This window comes from Hyla sarda, chromosome 4 (genome assembly GCF_029499605.1).
Source record: "Hyla sarda isolate aHylSar1 chromosome 4, aHylSar1.hap1, whole genome shotgun sequence".
Classification (NCBI taxonomy): domain Eukaryota; kingdom Metazoa; phylum Chordata; class Amphibia; order Anura; family Hylidae; genus Hyla; species Hyla sarda.
Genome location: NC_079192.1, coordinates 153,928,669 through 153,951,311, shown reverse-complemented (window position 1 = coordinate 153,951,311; position 22,643 = coordinate 153,928,669). Strand labels below are relative to the sequence as shown.

Sequence of the window (22,643 nt, the reverse complement as noted above, 5' to 3'; positions counted from 1 at the left end):
TCTTTCTTCGGTGCCCTACTCTTCTGTCCCCATATGATGGTTTGTTTTTTTTCTGGAAATTTGTACATACAGTGGACATTTGATATTTTTTTTCTTTCCATCAAACACTTGCAACCACATATTGCAGTCAATAGCAGAATTCACATCAGTCACTGGCGCCACCTCAAGTTGTAAAACGTGGTTCAGCCTGTACTGCTGACAGGTCACATACTCCAAAAGCTGCACTGACTGTAACAAATCTCTCAAATGAGGAAACTTGTTACCAGCACCAATACTGTTCATGCGGAGCATCAATAGTATTAAGAGGAATAAACACCTGTGCATATAGAGCATATGGATTTTATGAAGAAGAGGCACTTTTTGCAGACATGGACACACGTAAAATACCAAGTACAGAATTTGGAACAAAGATCAGGATTTGCAGTGCTGGCCAGCTTACCAGTAAAAAGGTCGATCAATGTCAATATAGAGAGAGCACAAGGAATCAAGTCTGTCTGATGATACGCACATCTGACTGAAAAGCTCTGTAGATAGTTTTGTAAATAACAGTTTGTAGGTAGCAATAAAAGGCAGTATGTTATACATACCAGCACAATGAATTCACTTGTAGCAGCATTTCCCAAACCTGTCCTCAAGAAACCCCAACAGGCATAAAATTTCATTTAATGTTTATTATTTTACTGACACATTCCGTGTAATATTGCACATGATTTAATTGGTTTCACCGATTCAATAATAAATACTTTTATTACAGTTATTTCTTTCTTATTTTATTTCTTATTTATTTTATTTCTTATGTCCCTGTAGGCAGCCATATTGGAGACATATTCCTTTTAGTATTGCCTGTCCAGACAAAGTAGAGTTGTAGCAGCTGCAATAAATGGGAGTCATTGGTCAATGAAATGTTAATAAATGATTATTCTCCATAAAGTAGAAATCCCTATAGTCAGAATGTACAATAGTCTTAAACTTGGGCTACAACAGTATTCTGTTTCTGGCACAGTTTTTATCCAAAAAATAAACTAATCCTGCAGCCACAGTTAACAAATAAATATAAGAAGCCTGGAGCCACATCAAATAAAATGTAACCTGCATCTACAGGTTTATCTATTTGATAACCAGTCTCCATAAAGTAATAGAGTGTGCCTGCACAAACCATAGAATGACAGGACCCGTCTCATACCCAGCAGGTACTGGCTGCTATCTGCAGCTGACACCTGTCGACATGTGAGTGATCTCTGATATCCACTGTTATCATTTACCTGTTTAAATGTTGCAATCTTTTAAAAGCAGAAGCATTTAAACAGTTATGGAGTGCATACCTGGTGATCTGGTCCGCATATATATCACTGATCTATACAAGCAATCAAATGCTTACTTAGAATAGGCCTAAAAAAGCGTATAAATATAACCAACCCCCCCCCCCCCCCCCCCAGCAAAGGTTTCTGTACCCGAAATTTTTTTATTTTTTTATAACTATTGCAGTGGTATGCAGGGGTTAACTGTAGTTATAAATAAAACTTGGTTAGTTAGCAAAAAAAATAAAAGATTTTTTGGTTATAACTGCTAGATTGAAAACCATTTGTCAGGCCCTGGTGTATAGTATTACTAATCACACCACATACAGCAGCCGGATCAGGCAGGGGGATTTCAAAGCTGCCTCCTTCTGTATCCTTGCCAGACCTGTGTGTGACTGGAGTCAGCTAGTGATTTTGGTCGGCTCATTTTCCCACCGTATCCGGTTTTTGAACTGGACTGAAAAGCGCAGCACAGTTTTCAGTCTGGTTAAAAAACTAGATATGATGGGAAAATGAGCCGACTGGAGTCACCTCATCGAAATGAATGGGGTCTGGCACGAGTCCAGCAGATATATACGACAGGAGGCAGTTTTAAAATTCCCCTGCCCTATCCGGCTGCTGTGTGCCCCAAACGTGGTGTGAACGCACCCTTACCTAGGAGTTCAGCCGTAAAAAAAAAGCTGGCATATAGGAGTCCCTTAACAACAATTTAAACCCCCTTTGTATATATATATATATATATATATTTTTTTTTAGACCACTCTTCCTTACAAAGCTTGGTGGTTGTATATTGTGTACTAGACAGTGTAAATCCAGAAGGTGCAGTTCCTCTTGAAGCTTTGTAGGTTTCCATAGCGCACCAGTGTAGCTGTTATGACAGCTAATTCTGTCGCACACAAATTCAATTAATCCTGAATTAATCTGTGTAAAGTTCATTCTGTGTGTAGGTCAGATTTTTTGCAAAGTCTCATTTTTTGCCCATGACTCCATGCTTTTCAGAGACGGGTTTCAGGTTTATTTAATACTCCCTCTGTGTATACATTTTGTTAAATTGCCTAAGAATGTGCTGACAGACGCTCACACTTTGCTCTGCCCGCTCCTTTTTTATAATCGTTTTGTGGTTAACGCAGGAAAACTGAAAAGCAGATTTCATTTTATCAGTAGTGAGGACTTAAATGGAAGTAATATATCAAAGTAATCTTTATAGTAAATTAGAGCCAGGATAGAAATACAACCCAAGAATAGAGCGCACACATCTACGCACGGCATGGATTATCTTTTGAAAAGTCATAAGCATATGCTTTACTACAATTCCACATGTACCACATGTTTAGCAGAAAAATTTGAAATATTTAGACTTTATTTGCATCCTTTGATTTACCAATTTGGAGGTGTCTATTTTTTCTTATACAATGCAACCTTTTTAGTATAATTATCCTTTGCATGAAAGAGTACTTGTCATTTTAGGTGAATTTTCACATTAAACTGGCATGTATGTCTACTATATGGTTATTATATGACTTTTATCCATAGGGGCATAGATAATGCCCCATGGGCCCTGGTGCAGAGATTTGGATTGGGACTTTCCACAAAGCTTTGTGGCTCGCCCATAACTTTTTGCTGCATCGAAAGGCCCCCTAAGGTCAACCTGAACTGCACAAATATCCAAGGGAATTGGCAGTGATCGGCAATGCCACTCTCTCTTCCCCCTATAAAATAACAGCACCCTACTTTGTGCCTCATACAGTTCTAGTGCCCCCTTTGGTGCCTCACAAAAATGATAAAAACTAAAATCAATGCACAGAACAAAGAAATAGTTTTACCATTGTACAAATCACCAGTCATGCCACACATAGAATACTGCGTACAGTACTGAGCCATAGTGTACAAGAAAGATATAGTGGTTCAAAGATGGTCAACCAGAGTTATAACTTCTCTGCACCCCCAAAGCCATAATACCACTTGCAGTCTGCAGAGATAGACAGTGAAGTCCACAGCCTCCTGCCATTATTTGCAAAGAAATGTGCAGCATACTGTGCACTGACTGACAGAATAACTGAGACTCAATGGAGTACACATAGTATTAACAGAATCTTGTTGACTTATCACTATTCTAGTACCCTCAATAAGATTCTTATCTGCATGTGACCTGTAGTTGAATACTGTCTTTAGTACTCTATTATGAGCCACTTTAGGCTTGAGATACACTGTTCTTCTATGAGATGAGTAGCAAGAAGTCTAGAAAATTCCTTATACTGATGATCACTGTTGCATGTGTATCCAATATTATCCTTTTCACTATCCTTTTTCAATGCTATAGTAGTTTTATAAATTAAGGATTTTAGGATTTTTAGATTTCCCCAAGCATTGGCACAGGTACTTAGTGAACAGTGTTTTGTTTGTCAGGCTGGATAATCTTGCAGCACTTGGCTGAGATATTAACCACACAAGTCTAAATTATTGGCAAATAGTATGAAGCGTTTGGATCTGCTGGATGGTACTGGCAGTCAGGGTGTAGTGTCAACAAAGCAGGATCAATGGAAGTTTGCAAAAGCCGAAAACTTGTGTTTCCCTATACTGATAATTTGTACATGCTGCTAGCAGCACTTCCACCCCTAGCTGCCAGGTAGAGGAAGTTGTCAACTAGGGCCCCATCCTGGTTGCAGATTTGGAAGGGATTGGGGGGGGGGGGGGGGGGGGTGGAATTATTATTTTTTTTTTTTGCCTGAGACAGCAGCATCTTTTAGCGAGAGTGTGACTACTCCTTTCCTGTTTTTTCCTTCACCAGATCCAAATGCCTAGCATTGCTGCTGATTGTGGCCTAGTCAACGTTAATGGGGTGGTACAATACACCCACCACCGCCCCCCCCCCCCCCCCCCCCAGCTGTAACCCAATAGTTATATAATTGTATATCATGAATTGTTCGCCAAACACAGACTATGACAACGTATCACTACTACATAATGACTAGACAATGGCACCATGCTGTTAAAATAAAATCCACTATGCCAACATTCCCCATACTGTGACTGATATAGTGATGTATAACAGCTTTACGCATGTTATCCAGACCATATTAGGGATTACTAGAGTTATGATCTACCAAATTGCCTTGTATTGTCACAGTATCTGACCTCTGCCATTTTGTCACCCTAATTTTGGCTTTTACATTATTTGAGACCGCCTTGGCAAATTAAGTGATTGTCTAACATACAATGTTAGGAAATTAGTGAAGGTTCCTCTTAACTATTGTTCTTCCATTACAATAGTTTGTTCTGTGATTTCCACCTGCATCCTCCTGTGCCAAGAAAGAAAACAACTGAAAAATAGGCCATAATTGGCAATAAACTAGCTTTTGATATTAACTCTTTCCTTGTAACATGTACAGTTTTGTCATCACATGAGCAGTAACGATCAATTAAGATGTAAAATAACAATTTAAGATGTAAAAAAAAAAATGCACATGGTCGGTTTATTTGGTTTCTATTTTCATATAAATTTTTCAGGTATCTTATGACATGGATGGATTCTGTGAGCGGAATCGGGATGTGCTTTTCACTGACCTGATTGAGCTTATGCAAAGTAGCCAATTGTAAGTATTCTGCATTAGATCCGCTTTGTACTAGTCTCCTTATTTTATGTCATGCTAACCCTATTCATCAGTTTTTACTGCTCTCCTGGGTTATCGTTCTGACAATTCTGAGGATGAATTGACAGTGGTGTGCTTGTTCTGTTGCATATGTCATCTTTGCACTAAAGTTTATTTCATATCAGTTATAAATTACAGCTTATTGTTTTCCTTATAGGGGAACTCCGTTACTGAGTTCTTATCCCCTATCTGACTTTGGGGGTCTCCAAGGGCTGACTGCGATAATTAAAAAAAAATATTTATATAAAAATCCAATCCAAAATCCATCTGTAATGGCGGATGGAGGTCCCCTCACCTGCCTTTGTTCGTCTCCCGGCATCTTCTGCTCTGGTCTGAGATCGAGTAGACCAGAGCAGAAGATAGCCGATAACACTGATCAGTGCTATGCCCTATGCATAGCATTGAACAGTATTAGCAATCAAATGATTGCTATAAATAGTCCCCTATGGGCACTATCAAAGTGTAAAAATAAAGTGAAAAAAGTTAAATAAATAAATAAATCTCCTCCTCCAAGAAAAATATAAAATGTCCTTTTTTTCCCCATGTTACCCCCATAAAGTGCATAAATATCCGAACTATTAAAATATAATGTTAATTATCTCGTACGGTGAACGGTGAGAACTTAAACAATAAAAGTCCAATAACATTTTATTCCAATAAAGATTGATAAAAAAAATGTATTAAAAGTTTTATATATGCAAATTTGGTATTAAAAAAAAGTACAGATCACGGCGCAAAAAATGAGCCCTCATACCGCCGCTTATACGGAAAAATGAAAAAGGTCAGCAAAATAGAGGGATTTTAAACGCACTAATTTGGTTAAAAAGTTTGCTTTTTTTTTTTTAAGCGGTACAATAATAGAAAAGTATGTAATCATGGATATCATTTTAATCCTATTGACCCACAGAATAAAGAAAACAGGTCTATTTTACCATAGAGTGTACAGCATGAAAACAAAACCTTCTAAAATTAGCAAATTTGCGGTTTTCTTATCAATTTCCCCACACACACAGTATTTTTTTGGTTGTGCCATACATTTTATGGTAAAATTAGTGATGTCATTACAAAGGACAACTGGTCGTGCAAAAAACAAGCTCTCATACTAGCCTGTGGATGAAAATATGAGTTATGATTTTTAGAAGGTGAGGAGGAAAAAACAAAAACTTAAAAATAAAATTGTCTGAGTCCTTAAGGCCCAAATGGGCTGAGTCCTTAAAGGGGTACTCCGCCCCTAACAACTTATCCCCTATCCAAAGGATAGGGGATAAGATGTCAGATCGTGGGGGACCCCCGGGATCTCCGCTGCAGCACCCCGTTATCATTACTGCACAGAGCAAACTCGCTCTGTTATGTAATAACGGGCAATACAGGGGCCGGAGCATCGTGACATCACGGCTCCGCCCCTCGTGACGTCAGGGCCCTCTTCCTCAATACAAGTCTATGTGAGAGGGCGTGGCAGCCATCACGCCCCCTCCTATAGACTTGCATTAAGGGGGCGGGTCGTGATGTCATGAGGGGGCAGAGCCATGATGTCACGATGCTCTGGCCCCTGTATCGCCGGTCATTACGCACAGAGCGAGTTTGCTCTGTTCAGTAATGATAGCGGGGCGCTGCAGCGGAGATCCCAGGGGTCCCCAGCGACAGGACCCCCACGATCCGACATATTATCCTCTATCCTTTGGATAGGGCATAAGATGCTAGGGGCGGTGTACCCCTTTAAGTGGTTAATAGAAGTAATATACAAATCTATTTAACTTTCTGGCACCAGTATCGCTTTAAAGCTCTGAATTTTTTTTAAGGGCAGGAGGGGTGTTAGGAGTAATTGGGGAATATATTCTGAGTTAGTTTAGAAAATATGGTTTGATGACAGGTACGCTTTAAACCATAATGTCCAGTGAACATAGATTGTGCTTTTTCAATGGACTATTGGGCTTCTTAGAGTTTGTTCACAAATCTTTTTGTCACATGGATTCCATGTGAATTCTGTGTCCTGTTGTTTTCAATAGGAGTTCAGTACCTTTTTCCACTAGGATTTTAAGCCAAGTTGCTGAAAAAAATAATCTGTGTGGATAGCCACTGCAACAGGTAGATTGGTTGTAGATTACCCCTTTTGAATGGGCCAAATCCACAGCAGAAATTTGAGAACATGCATCAGATTTGTGCCCTGGATACTGCAATGGATTTTTTTTTCCAAATGAAAGCTATGGTATTACTATTTGTTGCCCTTATCATATTCCTCATCATATTTATTATCAATAAAGACATAGTAACTACACATTATTTTATAGATAACATGCTTCCTTTTTTTTTTTTGTAATAAAATATACTGTACATTCATCACTATGCAACTCATAGTATCATAAAACATTAGAGCAGCATCTTCCTATTGTTTCCACTGAAAAAAGGATTGTGCTGCCATTGCTGTTCCCCCTAAGCTGGTCTCATTGCACAGCGCTTTCTGTGTTTGAGGTGGGTGCATTGCACTGTCCATTCAGCCAATCAGAAGCCACAGCGGTGTCCCGCCTCCACTGCTGGTTGGCAGAGCAAACAATAAACACACAAACCCCAAAAGGATCGTGTTCCTGAGAACAGCAGCAGGAGCCAGGAAGGTAGGTATAGATTTTGGGGTTTTATCTCCATGATGAGCACCTTTACTTATTTTACTTTTCTCCTTGCAAAACCAAATATTTGTAATAACTTAGACCCTCACAACTTTTTCCCATGTACCAAAGTTCTCTTGCCTTTCACCAAGTACATTGTTGACATTTCAGCAGCCATTACATGACCAGTTCTTTCCTTCTGGGTTGTACATAAAACCACAATCGAGAGAAAAAAAACAATTGTGTTCTGCAAATAGCCCAAGAGGTTATTTTTCTCAACAAAGCCTTAAAAAAAATGACTGTTTTCACAGAGCAGTGCCAGAAATGAAGGGAATACTTGGAAATATCGGTAGAGAACCTCAGGTTTTCCCACAGGCTAATCTTTGATGACAGTTCCCAGCTGTTATTTATGTCTATGTACAGTCGAAATTTGCCATGGTTTGGACTTTCTGAGGGTTAATTCCGTATTTTGTTTGAATGTAGCTGGTGAGGGAGGGAACCAATTATAAATTTCCCAAAAATTTATTTTTTGGTTACGGATCTCCAATGTAGTTTGGCTTCAAGACTCTGCCTGCACTAAGATTCTGGTATGTTTAGTCCAAATATTATACTTGTAGTATGCACAGTTACATTTACTGTACTCTTCTAGTATAGGATTTCATCATGTTTGTGTTTATCAAGACAAGATTTCAGCTGGTTATTCGGTTTAGGTTTTGGCCTATGTCTATGTATTAGCTATGGAGCCACACAATAGTGGTAGTCTTCATGCAGTCCTTGAGTACACCTAAAGTAATATAGTGAATTGAACATTCATTCAGTGGTGAAACCTACTGAGTTGATGCATATGTCTTCTTTTAGGCTGCTTGTTGTATAGGCCTTGTTTGTTGCATTTCATTTCTAGGTCACTCTTGCAAGAAAAGCTGTATATTCTTTCATGCGGAAAACTTAGAGTAAAATAATACTTGGATTTTACCAATAGAAATTAAATAACATTATTCATTCTGTTTCTTTTTATTATCAATTTAGACCATTCATAAAAGCTTTATTTTTGGAAAATATTCATGCAGAAAAGAAGGGTCGTCCTACTACAGCAAGCAGTAAAATCAAAGTAAGTTTATGAACATACTGTGCTTATAGTAATGTTTTATAGATATCAAATATTATTTTTTGTTTCCTAGGAAACAGGCAAACAATACACATTTTTAAAGTGGTTGTCCAGTGGGACAAAAGTAGTCAAACTGGATTATAAAAAGAAAATCAGTGTTACATCAGCAATCTCCCACCAAGTTCTTGACAAACAGAAAATGGACACCTATTTCTTGTGTTGAAGCATGACCAAGAATTGGAGTCAGCAGGGAGTCAATGACATTTTTTTTCCACTGCTATTCCATCGCCCAGTTGTTTGGATTTATCCACTGATTCTTCTTCCTAGTGACGTCTCAACAACGGGAATAGCCACTGAGCCAATCAATGTTTAAAGCAGTGACCTGCATCTGCCATTAACTGGCTAGGTGGCCACTTCCTGTTTGTCAAGACAGGACAAGTAAATGGAAATCATTGGGAACCTGATGAGCATCGGAATGATAGAGTGGGGAAAAAGGGATGTGAGTAAGGTGTGGGGTTTGTTTGTTGTTGTTTTTTTTTTTTTTTACTTTTTTTTTTTTTTTTGTAAGCCCAGTCTGCTTCTTTTTGAAACACCTATTTTTCTCACCAGACAACCTCTTTAAACAGCCATTTTTTTTTTATAGGTTGTTTCCTGTTGGTACTGACAATTGAGTTGGCTGCTGACATGGTATAAGTGGCTCATAATGTATTTTTCTTTTTCTTATTTTTTATTCATTCTTAAAGAAACAAGCAAATGATTTGGTGAACACATTAATGAAATGCACCCCTCACTATATCCGCTGCATCAAACCGAATGAAACCAAGAAACCCCGGGACTGGGAGGAGAGCAGGTATGTACCCTTTAATATAAGTGTATATTAACCATGTAAGTCTTCTCTTATTGTGGTATTTCACTCAATGCAAAAATTTGGCTAGAATTATACAAAGTGAAGTTAAGGTTATAGACAAGGCTGAATAAGTACATTAGGAGTAATCCGACTTGTCCTCTTCATGCAGCTCTATGGGAGAACAGGAGATACCAGAGTGCAGCGCTCTTGCTCTCCCATAGCGATGCATAGAAGGGGTGTGTCGACAACAGCTTAGTGCGACGGTCGACACGCGCCATTCAGAAGGAGTGCAGTACGGATGCTCGGACCCCCTGCGATCTGACACTTATCCCATATCTTTAGAATAGGGGATACATTATTTGGCTGTGCCGTAGTGTTCGTTAACTTGAATTAAATAACACTATAGAGAAAATTAGAGCACATTTAGGTTTATAGGCCAAACTTAAATCTCTATAGAAGGAGAACCTGTGTCAATCTATAAGATAGTGCAGAGCAGTGTCCGGTAGATGTTTATGTGACCTGAGGTTTCTCACTCAACATGGTATTGTGTCCCAGTGGTTTGACATAGTTGTGCTAGAATTCAGCATGTCTATATGGTATGCTTACAATTTTTGAGTAAAAATACTTTTCAAACCATTTTGATTCATGTCTGTGTTTTTTTATTTTTTTTTCCAAAGGGTGAAACATCAAGTAGAATATTTGGGCTTGAAGGAAAACATCCGCGTGCGCCGAGCAGGATTTGCCTACAGGAGGGTTTTTAAAAAATTCTTGCAGAGGTAAGAATAGCATTGCTCTGTAAAAAGTTAAATACAAGTTGGAGACGTCTGACAGTTTATTCAGACCTGTCTGGTTACATCACTATATACTATCAGGCCGTAGCTATTTATTCGGCATATTTTTGCTGTTGCACTTGTATTCCTTATATTACCTTTTGACATTGTGCTGAAAAACTGTAAAAGTTGTGCTTCTGTGTGTCAGTATCTTGTGGTGGCAGGATAAAAATTTGTAAAGTGCTGGACTAATAGAAAGCCAAAGGGAAACTGAGAATTTCCTGACTGAGGTAATGCAGAAATAAAGCATTTGCTTTGATGTTTTATATATAACCAGCCTGGGATAATCATTTTTGCATTTGTTTTTAATAACAATCAGCAGTTTCTCATTCTGTAGTCTAAGAAAATCTCTAGAAGAAACACAACGTCTCATGCTAGCCACCACCTGCATGAAAACTAACCCAATAAAAAAAAACATCAACGCATATCTAATTTTTCTGATTCCATTGCTATGTACAGGGCCTCTGAAACATCTTGGTTGCTGTAGTACTTTTGCCATATCATCAACGTGTGTCTGACCTTCTGCAGGCTGATAGGTTACAGGGTTATCATTGTTGCATCTATTGCTATTTTTTTTATTTAATGTTTAAAGGTGAATCAACCCACACAAAAAAGTAAAACTTGGGTATCCTTATGATATGTGAAACGTATAATGTTCACCACACCTCTGTATGCTATGCAGTCAAGTATTAATGTTGTTATATGCACTAAAGAGTGTGTAGCTTTTAATCCGCTACTAGAGTCTGGAATGTTTAGTGTTATTCATCTGCATAGCAATGGAAAGGTTTTTTTTTCTGTCACATGTCACTGTCCTAGTGTGTTTTCCCTACTCAACAATTAATAAATAAATTAAGTTTTTTAATACTTTTTAGATTGAACTGAAAGTTCAAAGCAATATTTCATTCATAAGTTGGGTGTTTTTACAGTTTTTGTAATGTGCTTTATGTATGTACTATGCAGCTGCAGACGATTACTAGCAGAGACTGGCTTGACATTTGGGATGAGTTCTTAAAGGGGTACTCCGCTGCTCAGCGTTTGGAACAAACTGTTCTGAACGCTGGAGCCTGCGCCAAGAGCTTGTGACGTCATAGCCCCGCCCCCTCATGAAGTCACACCCCGCCCCCTCAATGCAAGTCTATGGGTGGGGGGGGGCTATGACATCACAAGCTCCCAACTCCAGCGTTCGGTACAGTTTGTTCCAAATGCTGAGCTGCGGAGTACCCCTTTATTTGTATATTGGCAGGTAGCTCCTTGGTATCATTCTAGCACACTCCACATGGCATGCGCTGGATTGTGCATTGTCCTGATCATCTACTAATCTATCAATGTGAGGGACTTTGTTGTGGAGCCACCATATACCTAGCATCCTGTATACCCATTGTTTATACCTTCTTCATACCATGAGTATATTGATATTCTTTCAGGACTTTAAGTGAGACAATCGACATGTAGCCTTCTTAATCCCCTAACACAAGCATTGGCATTATATTAGCCATTGAGATTTATTAGACTGTACCTGGTTTGGTGACTTTTATTTGGCCATCATATAAACGCAAAATACTTTTGGATTAACAGTCTACTTGGCTAATGCTACGTTTTTGTCCTTCATTATCTAAATGTGAACAATTTTTCCACTTTTACCATCTTTGCATTTCCCTCATGAATCTTTGTCTTAGTGGCCATGTGGAAATGCATTGGAACTATGCTAAATATTCTTGATATATGCTAAGCAAGCACCCAGCACCATACTACTGGGGAATGTATAGAAATTGATGTAACATATGGATACTAGCAAGGATTTCTAGCACTACAGGACAAACAAAACTAGGATATCTGTCTTTATGGTAGGATCTATTGTAACCTAAACTCTGGATATGATAGGGTGATGTAGCACACCAAAATTCTCCCCCTCGTGTGACGTCATGCCCCGTCCCCTCAACGCAAGTCTATGGGAGGGTGCTCACAAATGGGTGCTGCAAGCTAGATTTTGGGGGTCCCCAGCAGCGGGACCCCTGCGATCAGACCTCTTATCCCCTATCCTTTGGATAGGGGATAAGATGTCTTAGGGCCAGAGTACCCCTTTAAGAGAGTGCAAGTTTAGAATATTGAAGAAAAAAATGCAGCCTAATTGTGTCTGGGGAATGAAAGCATAAACACTTATAGATCTGGAGAGCTTAGACTCACGTATGCTGTAAATCAGGTTTAGTGTTTAAACCTTTGATTCGGTGACATCATTCATGTCCTATGAGCTGTAATAAAATGAGTAGGTTGTTTGAAGAACCTGGCAGGACTGGAAATGTGTGTTTCTCTATTTGCTGTTATTTCCTTATGACAGCTTCCTGGCAGCACTGAGTAACAGGAGATGTGAATAGGCATTTCTGTGCAGTATTTTTTACTTGCATGCAAAGATCATAGTGAATGACTGTTGTGTTTATGTGCAGCCATTGGAAATATACACTTTAATGTGTACGCTTTCTATCCTAACACAGTACAAAGAGATGAAAAATAATGACCTTCTTTTGTCATCCTTGCTTCATTTTTGTCATAGATGATGGCCAGCAGTGATATATTACAAACACAAAGAAGGGAAGTTATGCTTTGTACATCTTCCAATGCAATATTTGAATAGAATGTACAGATAAGAGTACCACTTAGTTGAATTATGTTTTCACATTAGTGGAGAAATTATTACTTGGTGTTTATGTGGCAAAACAATTAGGGTGTCATTGTGCCATTTTAGGCTGGTAGAGTGCAAAAGGGTTAAAAGCGACTCATGTGCCCTGCCATTTTTCTTTATCCACTTCCTCAGGAGACTTTTGAATACTATTAACTTGCAGGGACCTGTTGGCTATTATATTCTCAGGACACAGCAAGATCTAAGCACAGTCTGGCACAATTGAGTGACGTCAGTTCATGTGCCTTGGGCCATTTTGCGGTCAGCAAAGACTACAGGCTGGAAGAAGCCTGTAGGATGAGCTGTGTTTGTCATGAAGCACACCAAGGAACCATTAGAATTGGGAAGACTAGAAATCATAGGCAGTACAATGCAGTAACATCACCACTCAATTTGCACTGGGGTGCTAATGTTCTCTGCATGCTCTTGACCTCTTGTAGGCCACAGTTTTCAGCTGGATCTACATCCTGAGGAAGCATATTCAGTCGAGAGCTTCACTTGTCATTGGTAGGCCCTTTTGCAGTCTCTGATTTGACTTCTTAGCAGGTAGAGTGAAGATCTGTGCAATGAGTGTTGACCACGGGACAGAAAACCAACACAACACTGAAAGACTGGGTTGAGAGCTGCACACAGAATCAAGCCAAAAACCTTATAGTCCCTCAGTACAGAGCCCCAGTGGGAAAATCCACTTTCTGTTAGCTGTAGTAGGAAGTAGAGCCCTGCTCAGGACCACAATATCTTTCTCCAATCCCACCCGCTCCCGCTAACATCTGTGCCCACTCTCGCTAACATTGTACATTGGTATACACATGGAGATACGTGCAGAGCATTGCACCCTACTGTCTGTAGTACAGAAACTAGGGTGCAATGCTCTGCACATAACCCCATGTGTATAACAGGGGTGACTGAGAACTGAAGGCGGGTGGGGAGGGGGGTGTAACAGGGGGGGGAGAAGTGACAGAGGAGACTGGGGTACCTGAAGCTGAGCTGTGGTTCTGGGCAGGAAAAAAAAAAAAAAAAAATATATATATATATATATATATATATATATATATATATATATAATTGTTTTTTATTTTTGTTAGTGCCAGGTATCTTTCCCTTTTTGCTGATACCCCGGCTGCGGCAGTGCAGGATTTTTGCAGGATCTCAATGCCAATGCAGGGCTCTAGTATGAAGCACGATTCTCCATGAAGTGTTATTGTTTATTATTAGGTATGTAATTCTACAAGAGCTAATTATTCTCCTGACCTGTCAGACACGCATTCAGGAAGTTATTAGCCGTATTTGATAAGAGAACTTTACTAACCAAGTAAAGTTATAAAACTTTGTTTTATTGCTGAGTTTATAATCGGTTATGCCTTGTAATGGTTTCTCTTCTAAAGCAGTCCCCTTCTTGCTTGTACCAAAGGCTACTGAGCTCAGTAATAGTGTGAACATGGTTTTTTCAGTGTTTGTGAGCTTTCAAGGAGTTATGACTCCTCATTCACTTAATATAATTTCATTACAAGTTATGTCCTTGTCAAGCACTAGTCCGAAATAAACAATGTGCCTCTTATTGAGTTTATTAAAAGAAGCAAAATAATAGTCTTATGTGTGTGTGTTTACTATTTTTTTAGCTGAATGGAAATAAAAGAAATTGCTTTAAACAATAAGCTTTTGAGACTACTTAGGTCTCTATATCTGGTAACATTAACATAGCTGTGTGATGCCATTTATAGTAGTGCATTGTGCATTCACAGCAGCCTCGTCATTGTTTACTGCTGCCCGTCCTTGCATTCGACATACTTTAGTAGTGGTCATACAAAGAACTGCATACAACATTGTCCTGTCCAGTGGAATGGGAAAATTGTGCTGTTTACAACAAAAAGAAACTGTAAACTTTGAAGAGGTTGTTGCTCTCACATTAGTGCCGTGGCCTCTACAAACAGCTGGTTGATGAGGGTTGGACTTTGCCAATCCAATATTCTGGCCTATCTGATGGACAATTTTGAAAGACCGAATAACCCCTTTAACAACTCTTGCAATGTACACGTACGGCAACAGAGCTATTAGATACTGTGTCATGTGACTAATTCCTGTAAGTGAAATTTCACCCATGGGTTAATTGTTTGTATGTGGCTTGAAAAAATAACTCTATATATATATATATATATATATATATATATATATATATATATATATACACTTAATGGCTGAGTGAGTTAGCTGAAACGTTGCTTTCTTTGGATGGAATAAAGCTTCACTTTTTTCACCATAACCTTACTTGAGTGCTGCAACATTTTTTCTTTTGTGTGTATGTATATATATATATATATATATATATATATATATATATATATATATATATATAATTTTTTTTTTTTTTTTTTTATTAAAGCTTCACTGTAACATGTATGGTATAAAATTTTGAAGGCGAGAACAAAAAGTTCAGAAACCCTCTTTAATTAAAATGTATTATTAGATGAAGAAATGTGTGTAAGCTCAAATTTAACCTCTGTTAAACCTCCATACCATTCACATGCCTCCTTATACTTTATAAACTGGTTACACTGCTTTTAGCATCAATAATTATTAGACACCTCCTCCTCCAGTCATTTATGTTGTTGCAGAGAATATCACATCACACTACATGAAAAGGATGTATAAAGATGAATTTTATTAAGGGTAGGGTTACATGTGCTGCATTTTGCTGCATATTTTCTGCAGCTGATTTTGCTTCCCATTGACTTTAATGGGTAGGAAAATAGGAAGCAATTTCATGTGTGACCCTACCCTTGATGTATAATCCACAAGAAAAAAAAAGTGTTTAATGTTATCATCCATATGCATGGACCTTCACAGGACATAGATTGCTGAAGAAGCAAGAACACCTGATCAGAGGTTACGGGCTAGACCCCATGCAGCACTTGACCATCATCTGCTTGTTGAACCATTTGACTATATAACCAATACTTGTTACACATATTCAAACATCTATTTACAAACCCTGGTAGATGATGTCTTTTCTCATTCTGCTAGGCTAATATATTGCATAAAAATCAAAAACCATTAAGTGTGATAAATGACAATGATAGAGGATATCTAGAATTGAGGTGGGCTGTGGAAACATTTTCACACACCTTGCTTGCATGTGTAAGCTGCTGCTAGATTCTGGGAACAAAATGATCTAATATGCTAAAATCTAGTCATTCATTCCCTCGAGATCTACCATTGTGGGAAAATCAGGGCACCTTTATACAAATTGGCTGCCCAATCCCGCTAAAATCAGAAGAATTGACTGACTTTGATATGTCTATGGCCAACTTAACAGAATAGTTGACCTGCTGTATAATAATTCACTTTGGGTATGAGGTAGGAAAGTGGCCTGGGAAAAAAGGGCTAAGTACCTATCCCCAGTATGTAGATATGTTGCCCCAGTAGGTAGACCGGTCCCTTTACCAGTATGTAATTTCCCTAAAATAATGGTGCCCCATTAGGTAGCTTCCCCACTATATAGGAACTAGGGATGTAAGAAAAAATCGATTCTCGCGATAATCGCGATTTTTCATTTGCCGATACAGAATCGATTCAAAATATTTTTGAATCGATTCTTTTAGGGATGTGGAATTTTTTATAAAACGCACTTTATCTTACCTGCCAACGAGCCCGCGGAGCTCCGGTACACTCCGGTACAGGTGTTCGGTCCCCGGGCTGTATTCTTCTTACTTCCTGTTAGTCCGGCACGTCACATGGAGCTTCAGCCTATCACTGGCCGCAGCGATGTCCCGCCTCCGCTGGTGATAGGCTGAAGCTCCATGTGACGTGCCGGACTAACAGGAAGTAAGAAGAATACAGCCCGGGGACCGAACACCTGTACCGGAGTGTACCGGAGCTCCGGGGGCTCGTTGGCAGGTAAGAGAAAGTGCGTTTTATTTTATTTTGCAGCCCGGACGGGATAACATGAGAAAAGTGAGCACCGGAGTACTAGATCGCCGCTGTCAAAGCTGACAGCGGCGTCTATTGGGATCTATGAATGCTCCCAGGTGGGCGATATATCGCGATGTATCGTCACCTAGACGGTATCGCGATATATCGGGATATATCGAATCGCCACACTGGTATCGCGATTCGAATCGAATCGCCAAATTCTTGGCGATTCACACCCCTAATAGGAACCCCAGTAGGTAGTTTTCCAATATATAGGTGCCCCAGTAGGTAGTTTACCCAGTATATAGGTGCCCCAGTAGGTAGTTTCTCCAGTACTTAGGCCCTCAGTAGGTTGGTTCTTCCTGTAGATAGGGCACCCAGACCTAGATGTTGAGCGCCTCTTTTAACTAGTGTGCCTCCTTAGGATGTACTTTAAAATCTGTGCATACAACTGTGTGAGTGTCCTTTACAGGTTTTCACTCTTTTTATAAAGGCTGCATTTATGTACTGTATTGGCACATCATCCCTTGGCTGTTACTGATATTGGGGCTACACTTTTGTGTTCACTGTGACAAAGTCCATTAGTAATGAGGAAGTAAAGCAGGGATTATATCTTTGTGGTGTTGTAATGATTATGGTAATTAAGTGTAATTACTAATGAATATATAGATATTGGACAAATGCCATACACATCAGAGAATCAGCTAATGTTAGGCCTTATTCACAGAGCAGAAATCTGTGCTGAAATGGAAACTGAAATGGTATCAAAATCCAGTCCTGTTCAGCCTAAAAACTGGCCCCCATTGAAATGAATTGAGTTCAATTGAAAACTGCTTTCATTGTGCTCACAGAGCTGAAAAATCAATGCTGGTTACTCAGAATTAACCAAAGGTGTGCATTTTGGTATTGATCAGTATGAAAATCGCAATCATGTAGTCAGCTTTAAATCAGTATCAAAATCTGCTTTATTTTAGCCGCAGATTTTGAGGCTTATTTTTAGCCTCAATTGCCAAGCGAACATTCCCTTATGTACCTTTATCATTGGTCTTACCCTGGATTTGTGTTGTACATTTGTCTCACAGTTTGTCTCAGATGCTGTTTTGAGACTTTTCATTGTGACTTTTGCTTTAGAAGGTTTTTCAAAAGGAACATACCAAGTCATGATTTCATTTGATATCATGCAGTGGTAAGGAATTTATGATGAGCGACTTTTCAGTTTGTCGCATCTTTTGTCGCAACTGCGCTAGTTTAGGCTTACAGAACTGACTGTGGACAGCATTTTTTAAAAGTTGCACATTTTGTCGCAGAGGAATCACCATACAAAGTGGTGTACTGAAGTAAGAAATGTGATCAGAACCAGATTTATCACATGCCCTACACCATTTAATAAATTTGGTGCATGTGTACAGTTTCCAACACCTTAATTAATGGGGTAAAAAGATGTTCACCTACACCACTCTTGATGAATTCCCCTCCATTATTATTCATGGTAAGCTCTTCCATGTAAAGTTCCCTTTTACCTAGCCTGGCTTTTTTTTTTTTTTTACGAAACTGGACATTTTTCGAAAATAGCTAGCCTGAATAGGTAAAAGGGAACTTTACAAGGGAGAGCTTACCATGAGAATAATTTTTATTCTGCACACACTCTTCTTTTGTCACTATAGCCTAGAAAAAAAATGCAGAAATAGGAGACAAAAATCACTCAAAAATCACAAAAAAATAGACTGCATTTGCTGGTTACTGTTTAAAGGGCAGTATAGCACTTACTGGTTACTGGTACAAAGGCAAGTTATGGGAATAGGTGCCTAGCCTGCCCTTGTACAAGTAACCAGTAAGTGTTACCATTTTTTTCTGGGGTCACAATAGCCTAGTCATATTTTTAGGGCTGGTTTCTTAAAAAATTGGTCCAGAGGCAACATAAGTAGGATCCCCTTTACTTGTCTTTTATCATGCTGCATTTCTCCTTGGCAGGCTTTTTGGAATACTGCTGCTGCAGTTTTTGAGTCAAAGACAGAATTGGTTCCATGAAAAAGGAGAAGTATAAGTCCTTCCTTTTATATTTCCCATTACTTTTGAGTACACTTTTGTCTGTGGCTGAAAAAACTGCAGTCCACCTATTACTGTCATACCACCATAGTGGTTTACTGCCCGAATACTTTTTTAAATTTAAGATAGAATGTACTATGGCACTCACATTCTGCAGGTCAATAAAATCTGAGTTCTTTATTCCAATTAGGACGGCAAGTTACATAATTAGAGAGCAAGATTACCTCTGCTGCTTTAACTGGTCCGTGGTACTTTCTATCTTATCTTATGTTATGTTATGCCTGGAGGCTTGCTATTTGTGCAGTTATTTAGATGCTTAGTAGTAACAATTTTCAGCTGAAGTTTGGTAGACTTTCTCACATGGTGTAACAAGTGTGTGTAACAAGTGAGCCCAAAAGATCCCACAAAATACTGCCATTGTCCTTTAGGCTTGGCATATTATTCTGCCATTACATGTCCTACAAAAATAACACACAATATAATGTGTCAGCTTAGTAAATGATTAGTTAATTTTCCAACCTGACAAGAAATTGTAAGTGGGGTGAAATAGACTTATAGAGTGGGGTCACGCATAGCGCATCTGCAGCGTATTTGACGCTGGGGATGCACTACTAATCATCCCTGGAGTGTGCCTTCTGCTGTGCCAGTGTGTCCCATGTGGTCTGCTGGTAGCAGCAATCCTCTGCATTTTCACAGACATCGTGGCTGCTCTCTGCCTAGCTCAGGGAGGAGAGGGAGCGACCGTAATGTCTGTCAATACACTGCACATGCGTTCGACCACTCGTAGATCACTGTGTGTCTTCTTGTAGCAGCAGATTGTTGCTACGAGCACACAAAGCAGGACGCACGGGCACAGCAGGAGGCTCACTCTCTAGGGATAGTCAGTAGTGCATCTGCAGCGTCAAATACCCTGGAAAACTGTGACCCTTCCCTTAGGAGGAAATTTGTCAAAACATGTGCAGCGCAAAAGTGGTGCAGTTGCCTAGCAACCTATCAGATTGCTTCTTTTATTTTTCAGAGGCCTTTTCAAAAATGAAAAAAGCAATCTGGTTGGAAACTGTACCACTTTTACTCTACACAAGTTTTAATAAATCTCTACCTTAGTTCCTAACATAGATTTGATGCAACTTAGTGTTATAGTGTTTGCAGGCTGACTTACAATAATTGCTGTATGCAATAATGTAGTCCACTACAGTTTTATATACAGCTAAATTAATCATAGTGAAATGGAAACAGTGACATGTTAATGCAAAACACTGTGTGAGTGTGAACCCAGCTTTAGTTAAGAGAATTCTTTGAACTATTGTAATACAAACTGAAGGCATTTTCCTTATTAGGAAAAAATACTTTGTACATTGTACTTATTCAATATAAATCCAGGCCAGGATTATGTAGTAAATGAAGTACTAACAGGTGATCTTTGTAACCTGACCAAATGTTGTTGAATTCATTGTCATGTATTGTATCAGTAATATTGCAATAAATTACATATTTTGAGGAGCAGTGACCTCACTAAATTTCATGTGGCTTTTAAGGTTGACAATTAGACTATTACACACATCATTCATATATATCATCATCCTATACGTGGCACATAGTTGTTGACAGTGCATTATCATTTCTAGGAGCCATTTTATTCTCACCAGTTTATTCTCACTGTGTTGGTTGACCATGTCTTTCATGTGATTTCATCAGATAAATAAAACATCCTAACTAAAGGAAATATTTACTTTAAACTCAAATAGACATTGTACTAATTGAAAATACAGTGACCAAGAACCTTAAAAAATATGTTCAGCACATGTATCATTTTAATGGAGCAAACATCTAAAGAGCTTGTAACTAAAAAGTAAAAAAAAAAAAAATCAATAGACCCTACTAGACTAATATAATTGACAGGATATGAAAAGTGTATATACAAAGTACTACCCAGGTAAGTTGGCCAATTCCACCCACACAGTTCATGCCGCTACACATAGGCCATGTGCGTAACTAAGGCCACTGTTATCTGAATAGAAAAGTTTAAAAAAGTCAAAGCATCCTAGTTTCTCTTATTTGGCATGTATTGTAATGGCACACAATTACTGTTAGATTTTAGTCACTATAGAGTGATACTCCATAATAATCCGGTTTCCTCAAGGGGCCCATATACTGTTCTTGCACATGGTCCCACTGATGTCATACACTAAACTAGTTCATAGAAAATGTATGTGCATCAGAAGAAATTTTAAGAATATTTCTAATTTAAAAAAGCATGGGTCTTCCTGGTACATTCAAGTGTTAGCAGCAATCTACATAGCCAAAATAGCTGTTTACATGTGTTATCAATTTGTCTTTACAGATATGCTATTCTTACCAAAGAAACCTGGCCTTCCTGGAGGGGAGATGAGAAGCAAGGTGTCCTTCACTTACTGCATTCTGTTAATATGGACTCTGATCAGTTTCAGCTTGGAAAAACCAAAGTCTTTATCAAAGCTCCAGAATCGGTGAGTACATTTTATGTGTATTGCTGACGTTTCAGCAATGATATGGTCAGTATTTCAGTCACTGAAAGTATAACAGCTCTCAGTGAGCAGTAGCCATCATTTATAATTGAAAGTGAAGTAACTAGCATGATCTGCCGTTTGTGATTAATATTCATTATAATCCATTAAAGGGGAACTTCTAGCTGTGTTTTTTGCTAAGAGCGGCAGACACTGTTGGATAGGTGTTAGGATATAGAAGCAAACGATACTGTTTCTAGAACTGATGGTGGCTGCCAAACTTATTAACTCACCTTTTTATTCCTCAGTCAAGGAGGTAGAGCTGAGCTGCTCAAGTGCCACTATCTGGCACGGCTCATTGCTCACACTCACCTCCCAGCCCCTCCTTGACTCAAGGAGGGACTGAGGGATTTGGGCAACTGAAGAGGTGTGTTAGACAGTGGCACTTACAGTTCAGCCTCACCTCAGTGACACTTGGCTGAGGAACAAAAAGGCATTTTTGTTAGTTTGGCAACAAACATCCGCTCCCGGAAAGGTACAATATCGTTTTATAGCTTAATAGCTATCCAACAATGCATGTAGCTCTTTAGCAGCAAAAGGAACCGACTGATTCCCTTTAAAGTTTTTTTTTATAGTGTAGTCTGAACTATATTGTTTGTGGCAGGGTACATTTTTTTTTTTAAAGAGATACTTGCTTTAGAGCACCTCTTGGTTGGATTTCCAATAAATTAGATATATTTGGGTATTGCATAAACAGTTCTCAAACATTATGTTATTATTGGAACAGTTCCTATACGCATCAAGCATGTTCTGGAAATATAGTAGGGAACTAAGGGAATGTTGTTGTTTCCAGTCAGCAGTTTGTACACTACTGTTAACAGTAATTTGTAATCTTCATATTGGGCACAGCAGTCTTTACTTTCCCTCTTCAACCTGTTTCTCTATACACCACAAGTTGGAGACCACCAGTCTGTAGGCTGCTGACGGCTGGCATGTAATTGCATTTTATGTTAGTCAAATTAGTCATCAGTTCCATTACTAAGGTACTGAATGTTCCGTGCCACTTCATTTATCTTGTTTCCATATTGTATATCAGTGTACATTAGGACAAATTCAGTATGCCCAGAGTCATGATACACTATTTTCATCCAAGTGGCTCAATGTTATTAAAATGCTCGGAGTTTGCTTTGATGACTCCCAC

At 38.9% G+C, this 22,643-nt stretch overlaps 1 protein-coding gene across 2 annotated transcripts in view; it reads left to right on the top strand.

The window, feature by feature from the left end:
* Positions 1–22,643, top strand: part of MYO1E (myosin IE) — a 160,477-nt gene that overhangs the window by 105,820 nt on the left and 32,014 nt on the right. For both annotated transcript variants that reach the window (XM_056572455.1, XM_056572454.1), the window contains exons 15-19: positions 4,806–4,891; positions 8,575–8,656; positions 9,397–9,503; positions 10,178–10,276; positions 21,301–21,445. In XM_056572455.1, coding sequence (XP_056428430.1) covers positions 4,806–4,891; positions 8,575–8,656; positions 9,397–9,503; positions 10,178–10,276; positions 21,301–21,445 — 519 coding nt within the window. The remainder of the gene's footprint in view (positions 1–4,805; positions 4,892–8,574; positions 8,657–9,396; positions 9,504–10,177; positions 10,277–21,300; positions 21,446–22,643) is intronic.